Source organism: Furipterus horrens, unplaced genomic scaffold (assembly GCF_987537825.1).
Source record: "Furipterus horrens unplaced genomic scaffold, mFurHor1.1.pri manual_scaffold_2, whole genome shotgun sequence".
In the NCBI taxonomy this organism is placed as follows: domain Eukaryota; kingdom Metazoa; phylum Chordata; class Mammalia; order Chiroptera; family Furipteridae; genus Furipterus; species Furipterus horrens.
The window spans coordinates 214,846,952-214,863,092 of NW_028327172.1; the positions used below are offsets into that span (position 1 = coordinate 214,846,952).

Below are 16,141 nucleotides of genomic sequence, written 5' to 3' on the forward strand. Positions count from 1 at the left end.
TGTCAAAAAACCCTTTGTGATGTTGGGCTGAGTAAAGATCCTTACATACCAAAAGCATAATTCATGAAAGAAAAACCTGATAAACTGAACTTCATCAAAATTCATAACTTCATCAGAAATTTGTAACTTCTGCTCTTAAAAAGGAGCTGTTAAAGGAATGAAAAGACAAAATGCAGAATGAGAGAAAATATTTGAAAAGCCTATATTTGATAAGAATTTGTGTCCAGAATATATACTGAACTCTCAAAACTCAAAGATAATAAAACAAGCAACCCAATAAAAAAGTGAAAGATTTTTACCAGGCACTTCACCAAAGCAGATATGTGGCTGGAAAAGAAACGCGAAAGCCTGATTAGAACTGCCGTGAGACTGGCAAACAGTGGGGAGGGCCTTCAAAACGCTTGAAAGGGAGCTATGGTCCAGCGGTTCGACGTCTGGCCGTACAGCCAAGGAAGCCCAAACCACTAATCGGAAAGAAAACATGCAACCCAGTGTCCAGTGCAGCATTATTTACACTCGCAAAAATGAGCTCCATTGAAAAGAGCTGTGTGCAAAATACATTTATTTTCTTAAATTCCCCTGATGAGAACAGAGCATGTAACAAACACAAAGTGTAAAAAGAGAGAGCCTTTGACACCAGCCCATCATGCGGCCAGACATGGCGGGGATGTGAATCGGGGACTGAGTCTCCTGCAGGCCCTTGGCGAGGGGGGACCGAGTCTTCACGCCGCTTGTAAAGCCAGACAGAGGGCCCATCTGGGAATTCATGAGAACAGACTCCACTGGGTCCTTGAAAGTCGGGGGGCGGGGCTTGTTGGGGCGTGTGTCTTCCATGTGCCACTTTCGTTTTCAGAGTGTACCTTATAAACACACACGCAGGCGGGCAGGAGAAAACACATCTGTCCAGCTCCGTGGCACTCAGCTCGGGCCTAGTCCGTGGCCAAGGCCCAGGCGGCCTTCTTGGCGTTCAGAAAGCTCTTCTTCTTTTTCCTGGGAGGAGCGTGCAGGGAGAACTCCGGATCCTTTGGATTTCTGAATATGAAGACCTTCTCGCCCGTGTTCAATAAATCCGCGGTTTCTGCCCCTACAATGCGCACGGGCACCAGGTCGCCGCTGGACTCCAGGGACAGGTGTGGCCAACTCCCTTTTCCAGAGGACAACATCCTCTCTCTGAGAGGACGACATGTCTTCTTCAATATGCTAAAAAAAAGGAACAGAAGATCACATGGACACTGGTGGCATCTGACCCTCCTGAGTGTCGTGCTGGGGTCCCCCAGAAGAGCCCCCTTTGGGTCCCTAGGTCCCCAATCAAGGACCATTTTAAAGAAAGGCTTTCTTGTTGGTCACCCGATGGCCCCTGAAATGAGCCGAAGTGTGTGGCAGTGGCGTGCTGCGGGGAGCTCTCACTACGCACAGCCGTTACGCTGTCAGGAGTTGTGTGAGGCTGTGGTCATCACGCCGTGCACTTGACATCAGCCACGGTGGGAGTTTTTACACCGTGGAAATGGGCCCACGCTACACTCAGCGCTCCCAGCCCCCTCCCAGGACACCGCGGCCCATGGGCCTCATGCGGAAAGCAGGCTGACAAAACCTGATGACGAAGCCACAGAAGTTCCGCAGAACGTGTTGGAAGCAGGAGACAGCAGCACGCTTTGGGAATGTGGCCCCGGAACACTGCCCCCCACTCTGCCCTCCCCCCCCCCGCCCCCCACCAATCCTCATCATGAGCTCCCTAGCGGAGCACTTTAATTGGTAACAGCTTGCCCCTCATGGTCTTGGTTTGGGCTCAATATCCTGATCTGATTTCTCGGGGACTGAATTCTGATACGCAGCCTACGAGCCATGTCTCCGAGATTTCTCTCATGGACAGCTCAGGACGCACGGCCTCAGCACCTTCACCTTGGCTCTGAGAATTTGGGCAGGTGGCTGGACTCAGGTTAGACACTGCCCTTGGACAGTGACTATCCCTGAGCACACCCTGGACACCGCGTTTTAACCCATCATGATGCTACTCTTTCTCCAGATCTTCTCCAGTGGGCGATACTGGAAACACTGGCCGACTGTAGCAGCCTGCAGCCACTCTGCCCTCACTCTCCTCTGCTCCCCGGGTGTGCCGTCACCACCATTAAAGGAGAAGGACCCTCAAGAGAGGAGACGGCACTGGCCTGGACGTGGAGGGAATAAAGGGGTGAGTTAGCGGTCCCAAGTCCCAGGGCCGCTGTTTACAGCTGCAGACCTGGGCCTCTGCGCCTGGGCTCCCTCACTTCCCGGAAGGCTGGGAGGTTCCGTGCAATGAGCCGGCCTGGTCAGCTCTACAGTCAGGACAGTCCTCCTTCTGATGATCACACTAAGCCACGTCCATTGGTTTAAGTACATAAGTCAAAGGGTAATAAATTATAAGTGAACATTCTCCCACTGAGAGCTAGCAGCTCATCTGCTCCTGAAGTAGGCAACTTGGAAGACAGACTGTGGTCTTCGGGAAGGCATGGTCCCCTGCTTGGTTCCCTGCCCCTCCCACCCCGCTCCCAGGCAGCCTGGCTGAGCTCCTCCACAGCCCCCCGAGCAGGTGCCCGTCGTTACCTCTCCTTCCTCTGGCGAGCCCACTGGGTCTTCTCGAATCCTTTGCGTATGAGTTCTCTGCGCAGCTTGCTGTCCAAGTCCCGCCACCAGCCCAGGTGTTTCCTGAAGGCAAGAAGGGAGAGTCTTACAGTTTCAGGAAAGACAGAATCTTCCAGCGAGCCGCAAGCCTAAAAGGCACATGGCTCCATCCCAACGTGAGGAACTGCGAGTTTTCACCGCTTCTCTCACTCACTCAAGGCACGTTGATCAAGCACCTTCTCTGGCCTGGGCCAGACATAGTCTCTGCCCTTGAGGGGTCCCCAGTCCAGAGGTCAAAGCTGGTCAGGCAGAGGAAGGCGGCTGAGAGTGGAGTCTTGGTGCCCCGGCAAAGGGAGCACACAGAATGCTCACGAAGCAGTGGGCTCTGTGAGTGGATGTTCAAGGACCTTGGGCTCAAGTCAAGCCCATAAAGGACGGAGTGACCCCAGGAGTCCGCCTGTGCCCAGCTCTGGCCAAGCTCAGACTCTGCCTTGGCCGGTTCTCACTGCCCAGCTGCTGGTGGACACAGTCCCTCCCGGGCTGTGCCAGGCTCCCTCTCCCAGGAGTCTAAGTATTGGGCAGAGAGGGCCGGTGCTCTGAGGGACCAGCCTCCCAGAGAGCACTCCCCTTGTCCTCTCCTGGTCCTGCCTGTCCCAGGGACTGGGTATCACAGGTCCCTCATGTACCCTTTTTTGCTTAGATTAGTCAGTTGGTTTCTGTTGCTTGAAACCCAAGATTCTGAAATGATGTGACAGGCACTTGGGACACAAGAGTAGTGTCTGCCTGCCCTCCGAGACTATGACCCTGAGCCATGGGGTCATGCTCCACACTCTTGGTGACAGCCACCCTCCGTGCTCTTGCCATGTCCCATGCCAGCCTGACCATGCCTGCTCACCGGCCTCCCAAACTACACTGGCCAAAGGGGCAGCCCCATAAATAAGGTCCTCATGGGCGGCCCGTCAGGCAGTAGATTCCCTGTGACTCTACCACACATGTTCCTGCTCCAGAGTCACTTCCAATACCTGACATTTGCATGTCCCTACCTGACTGCGCACTGGGAGAAACCAAGCTGTGACATGCTGCTCCTAACCACCTCACACCCATCTCTGACCACACCCACACATAGCCCTGGCCGCGCCCACACCCAGCCTTGGCCACGCCCCCAACTACACCTAGCCCTCTGGCCACACCCACACCTGGCCGCGCCCACACCCAGCCCTGGCCACGCCCCCAACCACACTTCTCCCTCTGGCCACGCCCACACCCAGCCCCCGGACTGCGCTGCCCCTCCCCTGCGCTAGAAGCCTCTTCCTTGCCACTGCGGATCACCCGCCCTGCCCCATCACTGTTGCTCCCTCTCCCACACTTCCTCTCGTCCAGCCCTACTCTTTATCTACCGTCAGCAGTGCTTCCTAGCTCCGAGTCAGGGACCCCTTTACACTGCCCCTTTTCTCAGAAAAAATAACGCACGTACGCACTTACCCCTGCAGTCGTGCCGTTCCGCCCGATCCGCGGCTCCCCGACACCCACCCCCGGCCTCCTGTGGATCTGGTCGAGACACGGGCCTCACTGCCTGGCGTTCAGTACTTGCAGGCCTGGCCGTGGCTTTCCATGCGTCCCTGCCCCCCACAAACTATTCTCAAGTGGCACTGCTGGCTGCTCCCCACATCCCTGCTTCGTGCCTCTCCTTATCAAGGGCCTTTGCTGCCCAATTCACATCCGGAACCGGATCCTGAAAGAAGCTATCTCTGCAGCATTGCCCCTGATTGAGGAAAGCTGAGCCCACACTAGAAGTCCAGTAACAGGGTCACATAGTGCACACACACACACACACACACACACACACACACACCCCTGAGGGGACTATTAGGTGGCCGTTAAAAATAATACCCACGAAGGTGTTTCAGTAACTGTGAAAAGTATGAATTTTAAATTGTTAATAAAGTAACAGGAAATGTAGTCTAAGTAGTATGATGATTATTATATAAAATGACTTTGCACATCAACCAGAGCTGAAAGGAAATGTGAAAATCTGCTTCTGCTAGAAGGCTCTGGAAAACAGGATGTCAGGCTGTGCACACAGGGACCACTGCGTGCGTGCGCGCGCACACACACACACACCCATCACCCAGCAGGGGGAACACATGCTGGAGGAAGAACTGTAGCAAAGTGCTAACAGCCATTTTCTCCAGCTGGTAGAGCCATGGATTTCTCTTTTATGTATTTTTCACTCTGGTTTTTCTGTGTACTTTACACTGTCTTTAATGTGTCGCAGCATATTTACAGCCCAGAAAACTTCCTTTCTTACGCTCCTACATGAAAAATGAATTGGGGACAGAAAAAGAAGGTACAGACCAAACACATGGGCCCACCAGGACTTGAAAAGATTAATAGCGACGTCTGGCTGCCTTCGCTGCTTGGACAGCAGTGGGCAGACGAGGCGAGGAGCGTGCCACGGGGGTCCCACGCCCCTCCCCCCACCTGCTCTCTCCCGGGAACCCCTTCATGGTTTCCCAGAACAGCGAACGCCAACTCACCCCCTCCTGCCCTGGTCGGCCGGCTCCCCGCCGCCGTCCTTGTCCACCGCATGGTCCGGCTGCTTCTGGCGGACCGACTCGAGCACGGCCAGCAGCTCGGGCTGAGAGGCTGTGGGCAGAGCCACGCTCAGGAGGCGGCGCAGCGTGCCGGCCGGCACCATCGTCAGCTTGGACAGGTACGAGGCCAGCCTCAGCTCCTACGGGGGTGAAGGCAGGAGCTCAGGCCTCAGCGCTCTGGCCCTGATCAACAGCACGTTCCAGTGCATTCCAGCCTTAGGACGTGTTGTCCCGGGGTGATAAATATTTCAGTAGCTTAGTCTCAGAGACATGTCCCCAAATTTGCAGAGCTGTCAAAAAATTCTACTTGGTCAGCAGCCTTGGCTTTCTGTGACATTTCCAGAGCCTTCATCCACCCCTTCCGACTCCCCCCAGCTCACTCACCACGGCTAAGGCACTGGCCTAGAGCAGCAACAATCAGTAATGTCTCCTTCTCCTACTCATGTTCCGAGGGGTGACGTGGCTCCGGTGTGGGGACAGCACTGGCTCCAGAAACAACAAGAATGTCCCCAAACCAGTGGCATGAAAGAAGCTGCCACGCCACACCACAGAAGGGCACTCAGTGGTAAAAGAGACAGAACGGGGTGGAGTTCAGGGCACGGGGCTACATGGGAAAGGCCAGTCTCCACGGGCCACGCCTGTGTGGTTCCCTGTGCAGGACATTCCGGAACTGACCCAAGTTAGAGGTAGAGGAGGAGAGCAGCGGTCACCAGGGCGTAGGGACGGGTGTAACCAGCGGGCGGGGGGGAGGGGGGCACAGGGCACATCTTTGTGGTCCTGGGATAGTTCTATGTCTTCACGGTGGCATTGGTTACAGGAGTCTACATGTGACAAAGTAGCACGCATTTTATCGCAAGACCAATGTCCTGGCGTTGCTATGTGTTGGGTTTCGTAAGGTGCCACCACTGGGGGGACTGAGTGAATGAAGTATGGCAGGGGCACTGGGACGCTCTGTGTGACCTTGGCCACTTCCTGCACATCTAACATTATTTCAAAATAAAAGGTTAAGAGAGCAAGCAGGCTGTGCACGCCCAGAAACCCGTGTTCCCACCTGGCCGTACAGGGTCACGAAGGTGTCCGCCTCCATATTCTCCAGCAAGTCCTCCAGCACGACGCTGTCCTCATGCTCCTGTCGCAGACTGGAGGGAAGTAAAACCTTGGTGAGGCCTTTTGCTTTAGAGCAATGCTACGCGTCATTTAAATAACAGAGAATCACAATCTAATCTCCATAGTATCTGACATATGTGGGAAGACATGGCCGGAAGAGGCCAGGGCCCAGCCCGCTTTGCAATCATGCGTCAGGGAAGGCCCAGCGGCGGGGAGGGCTCCTCAAAGCGGGCAGCTCTGGGCAGGCATGTGGAGACCCCACTGTGGTTCTGCAGGGCTAGCAGTATCAGTTGTCCTGGCCACACTCGGGAAGTCCAGGCTCCGGGACCTCGTCCACTGTGTGCCCCTGTGTTGCCAGAGGCCCAGGACCATCATCCAGGGACATCCCTGGCTCGGACCCCCGAGGCTGGGGAGCACCTTTTCACAGGAGGGTCTCCGTCAGGCTTCCTGACCTGCACACGAGGGGCTCTACCTCACCGACCCCTTGGCCCACTCAGCTCAGCCTCATGGATCACCCGCCCTGCATCCTTGCTGTCGGTACAGCCCGACCCTCTGCCAGTGTAAGGTGCATCCAAAGCCTGGCCATTAGCACTGTCCTCCGTGAAGCCCAGAGGGCATCCGGGCGTGAAACTGCCCAAACCCTGCTCTCAAGCAAGTCAGCACCTCTGAGCCCTTCCCTCCGGTCACAGGGACCAGCCCCGCCCAGAATTACTTCCCTGTGTTTGCACAGAACAGCGTCATCAAATCAAAGAAAATCTCCTGGGACCTCACCGCCCTGCAACCACGCCCATGACAATTTGGTCTGCTTCCTTCCAATGAATGTGCGAACATGTTTCCAAAAACAGGGCCGTCCTTTCCACACCTGCGAGACTCTCACAGCGGGAAACTAGGGAGCTGCTGAAAATGACATTTTCCAAGAGCTCCCGAGGCCATGGGCAAAGGCTAATCATCTGACGGTAATTTACAGAGGACAGACTGGGGTTCTGCCTGTTTCACGTTTCACAGAGGCAGAGATGAAACGTGACGTGCGGGTGGGCCCAGGGCAGGCCCGTGCCGAGGCCGGTGCCCTGTTTGGATGCTGTGCCATGATGGCGGAGATGCTGCCATGGGGAAGCCGGGCAAAGGGCGCACGCAACCTCTGCACTAGGTTTGCGGCTTCCTGAGAGTCTATATTTATTTCCGAATAAGAAGTGTACACATATTGTGTTTAGCAGAAACTCAATGATAGTAGAAAGAAAATAAATGAAGGCTAGGAAGATGTCGGGGAAGAAGCAGCGTGTGTCTGAGCGCTGGGATGACGCCTGCTTGTTCCGCTGAGCGCGAGAGGCCAGGCCCCCCCTCTGCCCAGGACACTGACCCCACAGCGCCATCGCCCGGCTCACCTCTGCTGCTGGTACTCCAGCAACGTCTGGCTCTTGCTCAGGGCTCGCCGCAGGACAGCAGACACCTGCCTTTCGGAATCCGTGTCCTCAGACTCATTCAGAAGCCCGGGCCCGTCCCCGGCCCACTGCTGCCGACTGACCAGGGCCCGCTGCAGCTGAGCCGCCTCCTGCTGGGCCAGCTGGTCCTCCAGCTTCCTCTCCAGCTCCTGGAGCTCCTGCACAGGGGGGCAGGTGGTGAGCGAGAGGCGGGGGGCCCCGGGGGAAAATCCAATGTGCTCGGTGTGGCGCCAGAGGCCTGGCTCTGCCTGCTGCTGCCAGTCGCCCCCACCCGCCCTGGCAAACAGTGCGATGAGGCTGCACCATGATCTCATACCCCCGGGCCTTTGCACATGCTGCCCCCTCCACCTGCTGTGCCTTCCCCGGTTTGCCTGGCCCATTCTGAGTCTTCTCTCCAGCCTTGGCTTAAGAAGAACCCTTCGGTGAAGGGCTCCCTAAGTGCCTCGAGAGATGCAGACTCCTCTGTGAGGTGCCCACTCACTGCCCGAGGATAAGTGCCTCCTCCAAATCCAGGTGATGAAGCCCTAACCCCCGATGGGATGGGATTAGGAGGTGGGTCCTCTTGGAGTCACTCATGATGGGGGGATTAGTGTCTTCATAAGAAGAGGAGGAGGCCAGAGCTCCCTCTGTCTGCCAAGTGAGGATACAATGGGAAGGCAGCCGTCTGCAAGCCAGGAAGAGGGCCTTCAGCAGAGACAGAATCTGCTGCCCCCTTGATTGTGGACGTCCACCCTCCAGAACTGTGAGGAAATAAATGAGCGCCTTCCTAAGCCACAATCTGCGGTATTTGTTACAGTAGCCGGAGCTAAGACCATGCCCCATTTTTGCAGTTGCCTGAAATCACTGCCACGGGCCTTTCTGCAGGAATGTGACCTCCTTCCTGGCAGGGCTGGGTCTCCTCTGCCCTGTCTGCAGTACTCGGCCTGGGCCTGGCACCAAGCACCTCAACCGATGGATGTTTCTCTCCCTACCCCCACTTTCTCTCTCTAAAATCAATGAACATCCTCCAATGAGCATTAAAATATGTATGTGTGTGTGTGTGTAGGTATGTGTGTCTCTCTCTATATATATGAGTGTGTGTATATATATATCATGGGGTGAAGGAAGGTTTAAACACTTCACACGATGCCTTCGATTTAATGAGCACTCATGTCCTATAAGCAGCCCCCAGTGGTCTGTTTTTCGGGTCTAGATTCGTCAGGGCTGTGAAGTTGGGCAGCAAAAAAAAATATGAGGAAGCTCAGGCAGAATCGACAGACGGGGTGACCAGCAGCAAGTGGGCAGTGAGCGGGGGCAGATGAGAGGAGGACCGCCGTGCCGACCTGCGGAGGTGGGCAGCTAGCGGTGTCAGCGAGAGGGCCGATGTGGCGGATGGGTCACCCTGGGGCCACGGGACCCGCTCGGAGTCGGCCCGTGCTGTTTAGATGGGCCCGCCCCTGCCTGGGACTCAGTGACGCCTCTGCACATGTGCCAGCCGCACGAGACCCGCCTACGGCCGCCACCAGGAGAGGCGCCCCTGCTCACAGTTTTCTGCAGGAGTCATTTCTCCCAATGCATTTCGTTTCACGCTTTTTTAAGTCTCTTGAATGTCTAACAGCTTCTAAAGCCCGTTCCTGCTGGGGAAGTGGCTTTCACAGAATAAACGTTGTGCTGCCTGGAGCAGAGCCGCAGGTCTGTCTTCCCTCCAGACGCAAGTCGAGGACAAAGAAAAAATGGCACCACATCCATCGTCTTGCCACCCACTGACGAAGCCCGCAGCGCCTCACGTGTTCATGGTCAGAGGCTTCCAATGCAGAACAGCCGAACTCCCCGACTCCGACACACCGGGAATCGAGGAGGCCTTGCTGCTGACGTGGGGGTGCTTTACGGTGAGGCTGAAATGGTTTAGGGGTCACGCTGCCCGGGTACTAACAGCATTTGGGGGGATTCATGTAAAAAGGGCCCCTACGTGGCTTAGGGCTGAACGGAGGCTGCTCTCAGGCATTTAGAACGAGGGCATCGTGAACTGAAACCAGAGGTTCCTGGGGTCTCCCTTGGTCCCCAACTTGGCACATGACCTTAGACCTGCCCTCCCCCGAAGGCCTCATCTCGTCACCCATAACCCAGGGCAGACACGGCTCACCTCCACGCCAGTCCCCTGCGGCGGGGCCCTCCCTGCGGGTCCTGGGTACACACTTTGTAGTTTTCCTCCTCATATTAATTTTAACTTGGGTGGCCACGGAGCTCAATAAACTCCTTGTTCTGCATACATGGAAAGGGCTGGGTGTGGTGCTTCTTTCCTCTTTTAACCTGTTAGTCTGGCAAATGTTGCAAAGGAAGGCTTTCCTGTTACACCAACCCTCTATTCCTGCGAGAAACTCAGCCTGGCCCTGTTGTTGTCATTTTTTAAAAATAAGTGGCCAGGTTGTGTTAAAAACATTTTGTGTATGAATTGTACATGAATGTCTGCAAGTCAGATTGACCTGCGATTGTTCTCTCTCGGACTGTTCACGTCTGCTTTTGGTGTCAAGTTTACCTGAGCTTCATAAAATGAGCTAAGGCTTATTTCCTGCTTTTCTAACATCAGGGATCATTTGTATATGAGAGTAGGAAAATCCAGTACCTGGAAGACAGGTGAAGCTCACCTATAACTCCACTGGGGTTACGTGCTTTTTCGTGTGTGTTCTAAGTTGGTTTTTATTTTTCTTATTACTATTGACTCATGGCAATAGGACTACACAGTACAGACTTTTTTCCTACATGAGCCAATTCTGGCAATCTGTATTTTTCTAGAAAACTTTCCGTTTCACATTGGTTCTCGCATGGTTCATTGAATTTTCTTATTTTTTAAAACTTCGACTACATCTATAGTTACTTCCATCACTTTTATTTAATGACTCCACCTCCCACACCTTGAAAAACTGTAGCACGTGGGAATAATGGTAATAATCAGAATGATAAAAGTTAGCGTTAATCTGATATTTCATTGCATCTAAGTGCCATCCATGGAAAGCTATGCTGTGACTGACACATGTCATGAAAGACACACGCTGCTGCTGACAGATGTGCCAGCCCCATCGGAGATGTGAAAAAAGTTAACGTTAGAAGGCCCGCTCTTTAGAGGCAAAGGAACGGAGCACCTCAGGCTGCGAGAGGACGGTGTGCTCCCAGGTGCGCCACCTCGCTGAGCCCCCACCACGACCGCCCCTGCCGCCCGGACAGGACAGGCGCCCGCCGCCCGCTGGCTGGTGCGGGGCGGAGGTGGGCACCAGAAAGCAGCACCTGCGCAGCGCGGCCCCACCCTCGGCCCGCAGGCCGGCACTCACGGGGCTGTGGGACTCCAGGATCTGGGCGCACGCCGCCGCCGTCAGGGTCTCCGACACGCGCAGCTCCTCCAGCAGTAGGTCCCGCACGCCGAGGAGGGCGGTGTACGCCCACAGCGTCTGGGCTGCCCGGGCCGCCTTCTGGAACTGCAGGGAGACGAGGGCCTCCGCCACTCGGCCCTCCTGGGCCTCCAGCTGCTGCACCCGCTCCCGGAGCAGCTCTCCTCGGACCTGGGCAGGGGCCGCGCCAGAAACCGGAGCAGGTCAGCGGATGGGGAGGAGAGAGGGCGGCAGCTTACAGACAGCAGCCTGTGGGCTTCAGCGTCTTCAGTTCAGGACTGGGAGGAGGGTCTCAGATATTTACAAAGAGGCAGCCTGAAATCCGCAGTTTCTGACCCCAAGGGCCCCTCTGCTCACAAACACGCCCCAGGGCCTGTGGGGTCTAGGGGCTCACTGCACCCTGACCACTCCTGCAGGCACATCAAACCTCATCGCTCGCCAGTGCAAAATCCTTCCAGGCTCCTCATCCAAGAGGAAGTTCAGACTTCCTAACACAGGCCCCGCGGCCCTCCCCACCCATATCCCAGCAAAGGGACGCCTGGACCGGTCCGGTCTGTTCTGCCCTCGGCACCACACACCGGGGCCTTCCGCTTTCCCGGCCGCTCACAGCCCTGCGCTCCACGCTCTGCGTCTACTGAGCAAGCCCCTCACTCTGCCCTATGTCCCCGGCCCCTCGCCCTGCTGAAAGTCTCCCACCTGTCCTTCGGGCCTCTGGTTCCTGCTTAGCCCCTCTGAAGCCCCCTACTCTGCACATGTGTGTCACTGCCTTCTCTGTGACTCCCATGTTCCACACACGTCACTCAGGTGGACACTCACTGCACCGTTCATCCCGCCAGGACAGTGGGGACCCAGCACCCCAGGGGCTCAGTACTTCTAGATGAGTAAATCCAGTCCCTCCACCCATTCACCCAACTCAGTAGTTCGTTTGGGCATCCATGGATGCTCTCTCTCTACGACCCAGGGGCCCTTTACTAGGAAACTAATGGAGGGTGTGTTTCGTGAAAATAAGCAACATATCAAGAAAGAGAGGGGTGATAAAGACCCCCAGCAGGACCCCAGGACAGCAGCTGCGCACAGCTCTAGCAGGCAACCTCCAGGCGGGGCACAGCAGAGGAACGGAGGGCGGGACCAGAGGCACAGAGCCATGTCCTCAAGGTGATGCAGCTACTAGGAGGCAGGACTTGGGTGACAAAGGTCTAGGCAGGATGTATGCACAACTTCAAGAAAAATGCAAAGTAACATTTTTAAATGGACAATGTAAACAAAAGTTACTCCATTCAAACCTGGCGAAGACCCCGTGGCAGCGATCGGGTGTGAAAGGCAGACACAGAGCACAGGGCAGAGCGGAGGGCTGAAGCCGGAGGCAGAGGCTTTGAATGCTGCGCTCAGAAATCGGGATTTTGTCTGGGGGGTGGGGGTGGGGGTCGCGCGCCAAGACATCTCCCTGGGAACAGCGCTTCAGGGAGATGACTCTGGGATAAAACGGGGGGCAAGAGGAAACGTGGGGGGAACCGGCCGAGGCTTTCCCGTCTTTCGACGGAGGGAGTCCCCTCCTCTTCCTAGAACGCACCCCTTCCAGCGCGCCGCTGGGCTAAGCTTTCCTGCGACCTGTGCCGTCTGTGTTCTCCCGTCAGCTCGTCTGAAAACGAGCTTCAACTCTAGTCGCTTCTGAAAGGACAGGCGTGGAAGAGCGGTTCCGACAGGGCCCCCCCACCCCCCCTGAGTAAGTGCCTGGGGCGGAGGCCGAATGATGTGACAATCGGGCGCGCAGCGGGAGGCGGCACGGTAGGGGGACGCGAAGGAGCCGCGCTAAGGAGCCGCGCAGGCGCCGCACCGCGCGTCCTGGGACTGGCCGTGGGGCTGGATGATGAATGGTGATCGGGGGTGTGGCGGGCGCGCCGCCCAGACGCAGGCCACTGTCGTTAAAATCGTCCCGGACAGGCAGCGTGGGTGGGGCACGGGGGCTTGTCGTTTTCATCCAGATGTAAATGCTGCTGAGGAATATTTATGAGCAACTTCTAAGTGCGCTGTGCAGACACAGCAGGAGAACGCAGCCCAGAGCCACTGAAATACCCGCTCCGTTTCTGGGCCCATCAAACGATCCGCTCGTGGGACGCGGGAAGGGCGTCCAGGGGCCTGATCAGGAGGCCCCCGGAACGGCCGCGTTGTTGGGGAAAACAAGCCTCAGTGGAGCCCGCTCCAGAGTTAAAGAGCGCCTTTCCGCCCGCGCTCCTCACCAAGCCCCGGTGACTGAGGGGCCACTGTGGTCACAGGGCGCTGTTTACGGGGGGTGGGAGCCAAGGCGTGTCTATCCCACATTGCACCGCTGCGGGAAATACCTTTCACGATAAGAAAGACGGCATCCTGGCCCCTGCCTGCCTTCCTCTTAGTCCTGTTTCTTGGTGTCATATACTGAGTGGGGACAGGGTGCTACGTCCTGGGTCCCCAGTCACATGGAAGAAACCGTGGACCTTGCACAGAGGACTTCTGATGGCGCTCTGCCGGCTTACGCATTTGAGAAATACACTTCCATTAAAAAAATGAAAACGAGAAACTACGCCAAGGACACAGATGCACAAAACCGGCCGCTCCCAGCTGCGGCCTGACGCAGCCACTGCCTGAACGTACTGCTCCTGCGCGCCCGCCCTCGGCTGCGTGCTGGGGGGACAGCAGACTCCCAGGCAGCGATGACATGCTGTCAAGTCTTAAATGTTACTTCCTCACAGACTGAAACAGAGTCCTCCACCGACGGTCGATGCCACCTCCCACTGCTCACCCCCATCCTGGTCACCATCACATCATCTTATTCATGCCCTGAACGGCACTGATCCCAGGCTGCCATTTTAAGTGCTTTCCGTCCTCCTTCCCCGACGAGAACGTCACCCTGCGAGGACAGGGACCGGCACTGCCTCACTCACGCTGCCACCAGAGCCCATCAGCACGGCGCCAAGGACGCTAGTGTCGGGAACTAAGTGGGAAGAACCGGGTGTTCCGATAAGGCTTCTTGAAAGAGGGGCACCTGAGGACGGAGGCAACTCCTGAGGACAGCTAAGGACCGAGTTCATCCTTCCAGGTAAAGGAAGGTGGCGAGGGGACTCCCGGGAGAGCGGAGAACAGGGACAGGTGAGCACCATAGTCACTGTGCCTTGTGCAGGAACGTGAAACATGACAAGCAAGGGATGGGAAGCGGGCAGGGCAGGGGGACCAGGCAGCTGCGGGAGCATCTGGGGGGGAGGGGCGCTGGGTGAAGAGGGAGACAGAAAAGAGGCGGCCCTTGGGAACACCTCAGCCCTGGCCGGGTGCAGAGATGGCGGCACCCTCAGGCAGCGGGGGAGGCCTGGCGGTGACTGGCAACCTCCAGCGGACACGTGGGGGAAGAGGCTTCCAGACAGAAGGAGCAGGTGGAAGGGCGGGAGCGGAGCGGGCAGGTGTCCCCCACGGACCACCGCTTAGAAACATGGTGTTTGGGGGAGGTGGGCCACCGCAGCCCCGGCGCTCAGGGCACCGTGCACACGGGGCAGAAGCACTGACCTTTTCAACCAGGTCTTCGGGGGCCGGTTCGTCAAAGAGCTGGATTTTATCTTCGATGCACTTCCTCAGAAGGTCGGCCTTGCTTTTACTCTTGGCCCGCGGCTTTCTCGCCCTGGGCTGTTGCTGGAGAGGGTGAGAGAAAACGTGGGCACGGAGGTGACTGCCAGACGTCCCTGCAGCCCTGGCGTCTGAGCCAGAGCGGCTTCTGCGCTCACAGATGCACCCCTGGAGCCGGTGGGGGCCCAGGAAGAGGTTCTCGTTCCCGGCACAAGCTCAGCCCACGGGCCTTCGTCTTCATGGTCTCTGTGGGCTCCTCCAGCCAAAGTAAAGACGGAGCCCCTGCTGGGCAGAGCCGGGGCTCTGCAGTCACAAAGACGGGGCACCCACTGCTGGGGCCCTCCCCCGTCAGCCTCACTGAGCTGGGAGCGCGGCAGAAGGGGTCCGTCCTCAGGCGCCTACGGGCGCTGGAGAAAACCGTCAGTCAACACGGAAGCGAATAACTGAGACGCTCTCCTGGGGCCGACGAGGGCTAGGAAAGGCCGGGCACTCCGTGACAGCCGCTGGGAGTGCCCGGCGTTGAGTGGACGGGAGATGTCTGCAGAGGTGAGTGGCCGCTCAGGGCAGCTGTACGCGTCAGATCAAGGAGGCACCGTGCACACCAGAGGGAAATGGGATCCTCCCAGAACAACGGGGCGCACAACCCGCTCACGCGCGCATGCCAGGAGGTGACAAGGCAGCCGAGACCCCATGACAAGACGCTGTCAGGTGTGTGGAGATCGGGAAACCGAGGTTCCCGGCCCTGAAGGGAACACACTCGGGGCTGCAGGGGATGACGGTGAGGTCACGGGTGCCCAGCAAATTGTTATTCCATTAATAAAGGGGTGTGGCCGATGAGACAACCTCTGAGCCTCGGTCTGCACACCTGCAAAGGGGGGATCTGCCTCGTCCCATTACTGCAAGAACGTGACACCACAAGGCAAACACAAGGACAGACCGTGACACAATGTAACCGAATGCGACATAGCCCGATAGCGTGACATGACACAACAGAATATGACACAATATAATGTAACAGCAGGACAGACACAGCATGACACAGCAGAGCACACCCACGGTGTCAGCACAGTGCACGGCAGGCTGCCCTCCCCAGGGCGGGCCAGTCCCCTTCCCTCCCCAGCTCACCCGCCTGCCCTTCCTCCTCCCTGTCACACCCCTGGAGGAATCAGGAGGCCACCGAGACGCCCATCCTACCTGCAGCTCGGGGGCAGCCAGGGCCTGGTCCAGCTTCAGGAACTCCGCCTCCCGCCAAGCCGTCTGCAGCCGCTGCAGCAGGACGCGGGCCCGGATGCGGGGCAGGGCCAGGCTCCTGTCCATCTGTGCGAAGCAGCCCTGCACGTCCCGCCGCAGCCTCAGCAGCTCCTCCTCCGACAGGGAGACGGCCGCGGAGCAGAGCCGCCTGGGAGGGCAGGGACAGCGACGGGCTGAGCAACGGTCCCTCTGCACATGCGCC

At 57.2% G+C, this 16,141-nt stretch overlaps 1 protein-coding gene across 3 annotated transcripts in view; it reads right to left on the reverse strand.

The window, feature by feature from the left end:
• Positions 1 to 545: 545 nt before the first annotated feature.
• EVC2 (EvC ciliary complex subunit 2) overlaps positions 546 to 16,141 on the reverse strand; it is a 63,493-nt gene continuing 47,897 nt past the window's right edge. For 2 of the 3 annotated variants that reach the window (XM_090267092.1, XM_090267091.1), the window contains exons 13-20: positions 15,883 to 16,087; positions 14,632 to 14,754; positions 11,044 to 11,271; positions 7,682 to 7,896; positions 6,244 to 6,331; positions 5,136 to 5,332; positions 2,581 to 2,682; positions 546 to 1,200 (exon numbers count right to left, since the gene is read on the reverse strand). In XM_090267092.1, coding sequence (XP_090123218.1) covers positions 930 to 1,200; positions 2,581 to 2,682; positions 5,136 to 5,332; positions 6,244 to 6,331; positions 7,682 to 7,896; positions 11,044 to 11,271; positions 14,632 to 14,754; positions 15,883 to 16,087 — 1,429 coding nt within the window. In that variant the 3' untranslated portion in view covers positions 546 to 929. The remainder of the gene's footprint in view (positions 1,201 to 2,580; positions 2,683 to 5,135; positions 5,333 to 6,243; positions 6,332 to 7,681; positions 7,897 to 11,043; positions 11,272 to 14,631; positions 14,755 to 15,882; positions 16,088 to 16,141) is intronic. The other variant, XM_090267093.1, reaches the window with a different exon arrangement.